The 10,892-nt window shown below is 39.9% G+C and overlaps 1 protein-coding gene across 1 annotated transcript in view; it reads left to right on the top strand.

The window, feature by feature from the left end:
- The window catches only part of abcf3 (ATP-binding cassette, sub-family F (GCN20), member 3), a 12,801-nt gene extending 5,004 nt beyond the window's left edge, over positions 1–7,797 (top strand). Inside the window, exons 6-21 of the mRNA XM_027170823.2 lie at positions 1–54; positions 739–1,005; positions 1,138–1,218; positions 1,369–1,428; positions 1,592–1,648; positions 1,782–1,804; positions 1,901–1,956; positions 2,312–2,512; positions 4,366–4,442; positions 4,530–4,574; positions 4,916–5,048; positions 5,152–5,240; positions 5,404–5,495; positions 6,417–6,549; positions 6,688–6,775; positions 7,137–7,797. The exon at positions 1–54 is cut by the window's left edge and continues 69 nt beyond it. Of these exons, the coding sequence (XP_027026624.1) occupies positions 1–54; positions 739–1,005; positions 1,138–1,218; positions 1,369–1,428; positions 1,592–1,648; positions 1,782–1,804; positions 1,901–1,956; positions 2,312–2,512; positions 4,366–4,442; positions 4,530–4,574; positions 4,916–5,048; positions 5,152–5,240; positions 5,404–5,495; positions 6,417–6,549; positions 6,688–6,775; positions 7,137–7,295 (1,615 nt within the window). The 3' untranslated portion in view covers positions 7,296–7,797. The remainder of the gene's footprint in view (positions 55–738; positions 1,006–1,137; positions 1,219–1,368; positions 1,429–1,591; positions 1,649–1,781; positions 1,805–1,900; positions 1,957–2,311; positions 2,513–4,365; positions 4,443–4,529; positions 4,575–4,915; positions 5,049–5,151; positions 5,241–5,403; positions 5,496–6,416; positions 6,550–6,687; positions 6,776–7,136) is intronic.
- Positions 7,798–10,892: the final 3,095 nt, after the last annotated feature.

The raw sequence follows: 10,892 nt of genomic DNA, 5'->3' as shown, positions 1-10,892 counted from the left end.
GAACCGCAGCTACGACATCAGGATCGAAAACTTTGATGTGTCGTTTGGAGAGAGGTGAGGAGCTCACACACACACACACACACACACACACACACACACACACACACACACACATAACTGACATGACATACGGCTAAGTACGGTAACCCATACTCAAAATTCGTTCTCTGCATTTAACCCATCCAAAGTGCACACACACACACACACACACAGCAGTGAACACACACAAAGCAGTGAACACACACACACACACACACCGTGAACACACACCCGGAGCAGTGGGCAGCCATTTATGCAGCAGTTGGGGGGGGTTCAGTGCCTTGCTCAAGGGCACCTCAGTCGTGGCCGGCCCGAGACTCGAACCCATAACACACACACACACACACGCATACACACACATACTGCTCGCTCTCTCTCTCTCTCTCTCTCTCTCTCTTTAACGTCCTGTCATTTCACTAAGAAAGCCGAAAGTGTAAACTCTATTGTATTGAAGACTTTCCTGAACTTATGATGGTTATGAAGCTTGTAATGTTCAGTTCATCATTTATTAAACCAATCATAACGGTCCTCATAACTGTGTACCAGTAGATGGTGGAAGTGTATGTGTAAATGTAGCTGTTGTACAGCGGAGTGTTTTGGAGCCCTGAATAAGACAGCGATATTTCTGAAGCGGCCTGTGTATGTGGCGTCCGCAGGTCTTCTTATTGCCTTGTGCTGGTGTTTTCCGGTGCGCCGCAGGTCTCTGCTGCAGGGAGCCGAGCTGTGTTTGGTGAGCGGTCGCAGGTACGGTCTGATCGGGAGGAACGGCCTGGGCAAGACCACGCTGCTGAAGATGCTGGCGAGTCGCAGTCTGCGTGTTCCAGCTCACATCTCCATCCTGCACGTGGAGCAGGAGGTGGCGGGAGACGACACGCCGGCGCTGCAGAGCGTACTGGAGAGCGACACGGTCAGAGAGGAGCTGCTCGCCGAGGAACGCTCACTCAACGCTCACATCGCCAACGGAACGTGAGTACAGTAGGGGTCGTTATAGTAAAGTAAAAACATAAGGCTGAGTCTAGAGAAGGACATCAGAGGAAAAGAATCTGCCGCGATCCTGTAACGAATGGCCTGATCTTCTGACTTTCCTTCCCCTTGTAGAGCGGAAGGGACTGAAAGCGTGCGTCTGTCAGAAATCTACGCTAAACTAGAAGAAATCGAGGCGGACAAAGCTCCAGCCAGGTGAGCGCTCTCCACAAAGCATTGTTTGCATTGTACGGTTTAATGATAGAAGCTTCAGCAATAGTTGTTTTTTTGTTGTTGTTTTTTCCGCTTTTTCTAACGAGGTTGTTTGTTTTTGTTTGTTTCTTTGTCTTCTTCCTACTTCCCCAGAGCATCAGTGATCCTCGCAGGTTTAGGATTTTCCCCCAAAATGCAACAGCAACCGACCAAGTGAGTGAGAGCTACTGAGACACAACTGTCGCTTTATTATTCGTATTAAAGCAGCCGTCTGTAACGTTTAAGAGTATTTCTAGTCATGAAGTAACAACAGAGACCTTTAGACAATGTGGGATACGTGACATGTGGGGGCTGTGTTTTTTTTTTCCCTCCACAGAGAGTTTTCTGGTGGTTGGAGAATGAGATTAGCGTTAGCTCGAGCTCTGTTTGCACGGTGAGAACATCATGATTATTGGGAAGAAAATATTTGAATGTGCTCACAAAAAAAAAATAGTGTGATTAAATGTGTGTGTGTTTATTGGTGCCTGTTGTAAGACTTCCTCTGTTTTGTTTCTGCCGTCTTTCAGGCCTGACCTTTTGTTACTTGACGGTGAGTAAATATGAAGTGAATGATGCAGCTGCGTGATGGAGAAACTGCTGCGTCTAACCCACTTCACCCACTGCTTTTTTTTTTCTTCTTCTTCAGAGCCCACAAACATGTTGGACATCCGAGCCATACTGTGGTTAGAGAATTATTTACAGGTGAGAGAGTCGACTCACTGGTTCACTGCATTAGTCTCGTTTCTGTTCTGCTCTTCACGTCGGCTGCTGATCCAGTTCACACACGTCACCCAAGCTCAGGATTTAAACACACTCATTGATGCTGGGCTTTTAATTGTTTTTATTTACTTATTTATTTTATTTTATTTTTTTTTTTCTGTTACGTCTGTGTTTTTCTGTGAGTCGTGATTTTTAGCTCTGGTACAAAATAAAAGTCTTGAAGAATAAAGTTTTCCACACAGCAGCATGAACGTCACTATTTATACGTCATTTTTCATACATTGTGTGTGTGTGTGTGTGTGTGTGTGTGTGTGTGTACATGTACATATGACCCCAGACTTGGCAGTCCACCATCCTCGTGGTGTCTCACGATCGGAATTTCCTGAATGCTGTCGCAACCGACATCATCCACCTGCACTCGCAACGTCTAGACAGTTACCGTGGTGACTACGAGAACTTCATCAAAACAAAAGAGGACCGACTGAAGAACCAGCAACGGGAGTATGAGGCGCAGTTACAGTACAGAGAACACATACAGGTAAACACACACACTCACACACATAACAAACCACACACTCACACACAACAAAGCAATCAAACACACGCACACACTACAAACCACTCACACACATGCTCACACACACCACAAACCAGTCACACACAGTTGCGCACAGACACACACACACTACAAACCACTCACACACATGCTCACACACACCACAAACCAGTCACACACAGTTGCGCACAGACACACACACACACACACACACACTACAAACCACTCACACACATGCTCTCACACACCACAAACCAGTCACACACACTTGCACACATACTACAAATCACTCACATGCAGGCACGTGTGTGCATACACACACACACACACACACACACACTGAAACCACCCACTCACGCACACTACAAACCGGTCAAACGCACACACACTACAAACCACCCACTCTCTTTCACACACACAATATTTAATTTAAATACCATTAATTTCAGAGCAACATTTTTAACATTTTATTGATTTCATGGTTGATTTAAGTCCATGTCTCTTCTGTGTTCCTTACTGCTGTTGTAACGCTGTAATGTCTCTGTGTTCCTCTGTGTTCCTTACTGCTGTTGTAATGCTGTAATGTCTGTGTTCCTCTGTGTTCCTTACTGCTGTTGTAACACTGTAATGTCTCTGTGTTCCTCTGTGTTCCTTACTGCTGTTGTAACGCTGTAATGTCTCTCTGTTTCTCTGTGTTCCTTACTGCTGTTGTAACACTGTAATGTCTCTGTGTTGCTCTGTGTTCCTTACTGCTGTTGTAACACTGTAATGTCTGTGTTCCTCTGTGTTCCTTACTGCTGTTGTAACGCTGTAATGTCTCTGTGTTCCTCTGTGTTCCTTACTGCTGTTGTAACTCTGTAATGTCTCTGTGTTCCTCTGTGTTCCTTACTGCTGTTGTAACACTGTAATGTCTCTGTGTTGCTCTGTGTTCCTTACTGCTGTTGTAACACTGTAATGTCTGTGTTCCTCTGTGTTCCTTACTGCTGTTGTAACGCTGTAATGTCTGTGTCCCTCTGTGTTCCTTACTGCTGTTGTAATGCTGTAATGTCTCTGTGTTCCTCTGTGTTCCTTACTGCTGTTGTAACGCTGTAATGTCTCTGTGTTCCTCTGTGTTCCTTACTGCTGTTGTAACGCTGTAATGTCTCTGTGTTGCTCTGTGTTCCTTACTGCTGTTGTAACGCTGTAATGTCTCTGTGTTTCTCTGTGTTCCTTACTGCTGTTGTAATGCTGTAATGTCTGTGTTCCTCTGTGTTCCTTACTGCTGTTGTAACGCTGTAATGTCTCTGTGTTCCTCTGTGTTCCTTACTGCTGTTGTAACACTGTAATGTCTCTCTGTTTCTCTGTGTTCCTTACTGCTGTTGTAACGCTGTAATGTCTGTGTTTCTCTGTGTTCCTTACTGCTGTTGTAACGCTGTAATGTCTCTGTGTTTCTCTGTGTTTCTTACTGCTGTTGTAACGCTGTAATGTCTCTGTGTTTCTTACTGCTGTTGTAACACTGTAATGTCTGTGTTGCTCTGTGTTCCTTACTGCTGTTGTAACGCTGTAATGTCTCTGTGTTTCTCTGTGTTTCTTACTGCTGTTGTAACACTGTAATGTCTGTGTTGCTCTGTGTTCCTTACTGCTGTTGTAACGCTGTAATGTCTCTGTGTTTCTCTGTGTTCCTGTTGTAACGCTGTAATGTCTGTGTTCCTCTGTGTTCCTTACTGCTGTTGTAACTCTGTAATGTCTCTGTGTTTCTCTGTGTTCCTTACTGCTGTTGTAACACTGTAATGTCTCTGTGTTGCTCTGTGTTCCTTACTGCTGTTGTAACACTGTAATGTCTCTGTGTGAACCAGGTGTTCATCGACAGGTTCAGGTACAACGCTAACAGAGCTGCACAGGTGCAGAGCAAGCTGAAGCTTTTAGAGAAACTGTATGTTGGACATCACACTCCTCCTCTTTATACTGTACATCATCACGTCCAGTCCTAACTAATCACTCTGTCCTTCTCTTTTAACAGACCTGAACTTAAGCCTATAGACAAGGAGACTGAAGTCACCCTACGGTGGGTTTTACATGATGGGGGTCATTGGGGAAAAACACACAAATCTCTTACACACTCTCTCTCTCTCACACACACACACACACATATATATATATATATATTCTCTCTCTTTATCACACATGCACAAACACACACATTCTCTCTCTCTCTATCACACACACACACACACACGCCTTATTGATTTAATTAGTGTTTTTTAAATTGTATAAAAGTATTTGCCAGGTTTACAGTTGATGCTGTGTGGTGGAAAGAAACAAAGCAACATCCTCATGTTTCACTGTGTGGGTGTTTTTTTTTGTTTGTTTGTTTGTTTTTTCTTACTTTCTTTCTTTGTTTTTCAGTTTTCCAGACAATTTCGAGAAGCTGTCTCCTCCCATCCTGCAGTTAGACGAGGTGGAGTTCCACTACACGCCCCAGCAGCGGCTGTTCAGCGCTCTCTGCGCCTCGGCCGATCTCGACTCCCGGATCTGTATTGTACGTGACTGCGTGTCAGTGCAGCTGGTTAATGTTTAACACAAGCAGAGATTATGGAGGAGCTGTTTAAGAATGCTGTGTTTGTGTCGGGGCTTTTTTACAGGTCGGTGAGAACGGAGCAGGGAAGTCCACGTTACTGAAGCTGCTCATGGGCGACCTGACTCCCGTAAGCGGCACCAGACACGCCCACAGGTGAGGCAGTGCTCTCTCGAAGTGTTCGTTTAACACCAGATTGCTGTGTATATGACCAAACATACACTATATACGCTGATGGAGGTGTTTTTGTCAGCCTCCTACATGTAGATGTCATTTTTCCAGCAAAACCCAAACCAGATGTTTGTTTGTTCTCCAACAGAAACTTAAAGATTGGTTATTTCAGTCAGCACCACGTAGACCAGCTGGACCTCAACGTCTGTTCAGTGGAGCTGCTTCTCAGCAAGTTTCCTGGTACAGTACACTAACCCAACACTTACACCACACCCAACCTGAATCTGGTGTCCAGTGCTGTCCAAGATTTCTCTTTCTGCCTGACTAAAAGTATTGGCACCTTGTCTACCCATTCATCTCTAAAAGCATTTGAATCTCTCTCACTCACCCACACGCACACATGCTCTCACTCTTTCCTACTCTCTCACTCACACACACTCACTCTCTTACTCTCTCTCACTCACTCTCTCTCACACACACACACACACTCTCTCTCACTATCTCTCTCTCACTCACTGACACACACTCTCTTACTCTCACTCACTCACACACACTCTCTTACTCTCTCTCACTCACTCTCACACACACACACACTCTCTCTCACTATCTCTCTCACTCACTCTCACACACACACTCTCTCTCACTATCTCTCTCTCTCACTCACTGACACACACTCTCTTACTCTCTCTCTCACTCACTCTCACGCACACTCTCTCTCTCTCTCTCTCTCTCTCTCTCACACACACACACACACACACACACAAACTCTGTCTCTCTCACTCACACACTCATTCTCACTCACACACTCACACACAAACTCTGTCTCTCTCTCTCTCACACTCTCTCACACACACACACACACACACACACACACACACACACACAGAGTAACTAGCTGAGTGGAGTCTCTGCTTTTTTTGGGGTTCTGGGACTTTGAGTCCTCTCAGTGCTTACAGTCTCCACTATTTCACAGTAGGATTTCTCATTAGTATGTTGGTGCAATATGGCAAGTGAGAAAAGATGGTGTTATAACTTCATACATGAACAATTAAGTGTTCTCCTGTGACATCAGAGTGACAGACAAACATAGCACCAACCATCACACACATTTCAGGATGTTTTTCCCCCCTTAAATGATTAATATATGTGTGTTGCCTTCAGGTCGGCCCGAGGAGGAATACAGGCGTCAGCTAGGGAGGTACGGGATCAGTGGAGAGTTGGCGACGCGGCCCGTGGCGAGTCTTTCAGGAGGACAGAAGAGCCGGGTAGCATTTGCTCAGATGACCATGCCTTGGTAATTCAGCCAGCTGTGTACTTATAAAGGAACGGAGCTGTTAATTATGCAGAGAACTTGAACAAGATGTATGGTTTAATTAAACGGGAGCTATTTCGCATCATTACTTAGATTTAAACAGCTCTGTCTTATTTTCAGTCCCAACTTCTACATCCTCGACGAGCCGACCAATCACCTGGACATGGAAACCATCGAAGCTCTCGCCAAATCTTTAAATACGTTCAAGGCAAGTCCGATACTGACCGAGATTTGGATAAACAAAACGCCACTATAAAGTTGTAGTAGATGAGTTTGTGGCATGATGACTTTTAATTTGCCTGAAATCAGGAGTGTCGTATTACTGATGGATTTTGTGGTGTAGAAAAAAACATGGCAATATTTTCAGATTTATTGAAAAACCTATCGACTTATTTCTAGGTTTTTGGACTCATTCATTTAAAGGCTAGAAGTAAGAAATCAATCATCTGTGTGGTTATTGGGATATAATCCGTAACAGGGTTATGTGATTTGATGTGAAGTAGAGTAACTGTAAAGAAAAGCTAATCTCTCTCTCTCTCTCTCTCTCTCTCTCTCTCTCTCTCTCTCAGGGAGGTGTAGTGTTGGTCTCGCACGACGAGCGCCTCATCCGCCTGGTGTGTAAGGAGCTGTGGGTATGCGAGGCAGGACAAGTGCAACGCGTCGACGGCGGATTTGACGAGTACAAGAGCATCCTGCAGGAGCAGTTTCGGAGAGAAGGCTACCTGTGAATCGCCTCACGTCTTCATTAACACACACACACACACTCTCTCTCTCACACACACACACACACACACACACACACGCACAATATAACTGACTGCATCCCCATGACCCTGCGCTCTCAGTGACTCTGTGTACAAAGTGAACTCCAGCATGCAGTGACCCTGAACCGACTTCTTGGAACCTGAACCAGAACTGACACTGAATTGGTTCCCAGTCAGATCATTTTCTTAGCTTTGTGAAATCATTGCTGCTGTGGCTCACGCCGCGTCCTGTACTGGTCATGTGACACGAGGGCAGGCTGTGACACGACATACTCGCCGGGGTCCTCTGCACTGGTTCATCTTATTTCTGCACACGAGCAAAAAATAAAACCATGAAAAAGAGAAGAAGCCTGACGCAATAAGTGTCCAGTGAAGGGGGGACGTGTGCCATGCAGTTGTTGTCGTTAACTTATCAATAGTCGTTTTAGGTCATGCTAATAAAAACCTAACCTTCAATCAGTTTTAACCTGCTGTTACTGAGATTATTTCTCTCTTATATTCTTCTGTTCTCATATTTCTCTTTCACACAGCAGCTCCTGTCCTCCTTTCTATTTTACACTACAATCATATTTTACTCAGGAACCTGGCCTCATTTCTATTTTACACATTATTTTTATTTTACACAGAAACTGGTGTTATTTTTATTTTACACGGTAACTCTGGCATTATTTCTAGTTTACACAGTAACTCTGGCATTATTTCTAGTTTACACAGTAACTCTGGCATTATTTCTAGTTTACACATTATTTCTATTTTACACATTATTTCTAGTTTACACAGTAACTCTGGCATTATTTCTAGTTTACACATTATTTCTATTTTACACAGTAACTCTGGTATTATTTCTATTTTACACATTATTTCTATTTTACACATTATTTCTAGTTTACACAGTAACTCTGGCACTATTTCTATTTTACACATTATTTCTATTTTACACAGTAACTCTGGCATTATTTCTATTTTACACAGTAACTCTGGCATTATTTCTATTTTACAAATTATTTCTATTTTACACAGTAACTCTGGCATTATTTCTAGTTTACACAGTAACTGGCATTATTTCTATTTTACACAGTAACTCACATTATTTCTATTTTACAAAATAACTCTGGCATTATTTTTATTTTACACATTATTTTTATTTTACACAGTAACTCTGGCATTATTTCTGTTTTACACATTATTTCTATTTTACACATTATTTCTAGTTTACACAGTAACTCTGGCATTATTTCTAGTTTACACAGTAACTCTGGCATTATTTCTAGTTTACACATTATTTCTATTTTACACATTATTTCTAGTTTACACAGTAACTCTGGCATTATTTCTAGTTTACACATTATTTCTATTTTACACAGTAACTCTGGTATTATTTCTATTTTACACATTATTTCTATTTTACACATTATTTCTAGTTTACACAGTAACTCTGGCACTATTTCTATTTTACACATTATTTCTAGTTTACACAGTAACTCTGGCATTATTTCTATTTTACACATTATTTCTATTTTACACAGTAACTCTGGCATTATTTCTATTTTACACATTATTTCTATTTTACACAGTAACTCTGGCATTATTTCTATTTTACACATTATTTCTATTTTACACAGTAACTCTGGTATTATTTCTATTTTACAAATTATTTCTAGTTTACACAGTAACTCTGGCATTATTTCTATTTTACACAGTAACTCTGGCATTATTTCTAGTTTACACAGTAACTGGCATTATTTCTATTTTACAAATTATTTCTAGTTTACACAGTAACTCTGGCATTATTTCTATTTTACACAGTAACTGGCATTATTTCTATTTTACACAGTAACTCTGGCATTATTTCTATTTTACACAGTAACTCTGGCATTATTTCTATTTTACAAATTATTTCTATTTTACACAGTAACTCTGGCATTATTTCTAGTTTACACAGTAACTGGCATTATTTCTATTTTACACAGTAACTCACATTATTTCTATTTTACAAAATAACTCTGGCATTATTTTTATTTTACACATTATTTTTATTTTACACAGTAACTCTGGCATTATTTCTGTTTTACACATTATTTCTATTTTACACATTATTTCTAGTTTACACAGTAACTCTGGCATTATTTCTATTTTACAAATTATTTCTATTTTACACAGTAACTCTGGCATTATTTCTAGTTTACACAGTAACTCTGGCACTATTTCTATTTTACACATTATTTCTAGTTTACACAGTAACTCTGGCATTATTTCTAGTTTACACATTATTTCTATTTTACACAGTAACTCTGGTATTATTTCTATTTTACACATTATTTCTATTTTACACATTATTTCTAGTTTACACAGTAACTCTGGCACTATTTCTATTTTACACATTATTTCTAGTTTACACAGTAACTCTGGCATTATTTCTATTTTACACATTATTTCTATTTTACACAGTAACTCTGGCATTATTTCTATTTTACACATTATTTCTATTTTACACAGTAACTCTGGCATTATTTCTATTTTACACATTATTTCTATTTTACACAGTAACTCTGGTATTATTTCTATTTTACAAATTATTTCTAGTTTACACAGTAACTCTGGCATTATTTCTATTTTACACAGTAACTCTGGCATTATTTCTAGTTTACACAGTAACTGGCATTATTTCTATTTTACAAATTATTTCTAGTTTACACAGTAACTCTGGCATTATTTCTATTTTACACAGTAACTGGCATTATTTCTATTTTACACAGTAACTCTGGCATTATTTCTATTTTACACAGTAACTCTGGCATTATTTCTATTTTACAAATTATTTCTATTTTACACAGTAACTCTGGCATTATTTCTAGTTTACACAGTAACTGGCATTATTTCTATTTTACACAGTAACTCACATTATTTCTATTTTACAAAATAACTCTGGCATTATTTTTATTTTACACATTATTTTTATTTTACACAGTAACTCTGGCATTATTTCTGTTTTACACATTATTTCTATTTTACACATTATTTCTAGTTTACACAGTAACTCTGGCATTATTTCTATTTTACAAATTATTTCTATTTTACACAGTAACTCTGGCATTATTTCTAGTTTACACAGTAACTCTGGCACTATTTCTATTTTACACATTATTTCTATTTTACACAGTAACTCTGGCATTATTTCTATTTTACACATTATTTCTATTTTACACAGTAACTCTGGCATTATTTCTAGTTTACACAGTAACTGGCATTATTTCTATTTTACAAAATAACTGCCATTATTTTTATTTTACACATTATTTTTATTTTACACAGTAACTGGCATTATTTCTAGTTTACACAGTAACTGGCATTATTTCTAGTTTACACAGTAACTCGCATTATTTCTAGTTTACACAGTAACTCGCATTATTTCTATTTTACAAAATAACTCTGGCATTATTTTTATTTTACACAGTAACTCTAGAAGACTTTTCACTAGATGTTGGAGCATGTTTGTGGGGATTTGTGTTCATTCGGCAATAAAAGTATTAGTGAGATCAGACTTTGACATCAGGTCAGGAG

This window comes from Tachysurus fulvidraco, chromosome 1 (genome assembly GCF_022655615.1).
Source record: "Tachysurus fulvidraco isolate hzauxx_2018 chromosome 1, HZAU_PFXX_2.0, whole genome shotgun sequence".
In the NCBI taxonomy this organism is placed as follows: Eukaryota; Metazoa; Chordata; class Actinopteri; order Siluriformes; family Bagridae; genus Tachysurus; species Tachysurus fulvidraco.
The sequence above is the reverse complement of the archived record's forward strand: the minus strand, read 5'-3'. Positions and strand labels throughout refer to the sequence as shown.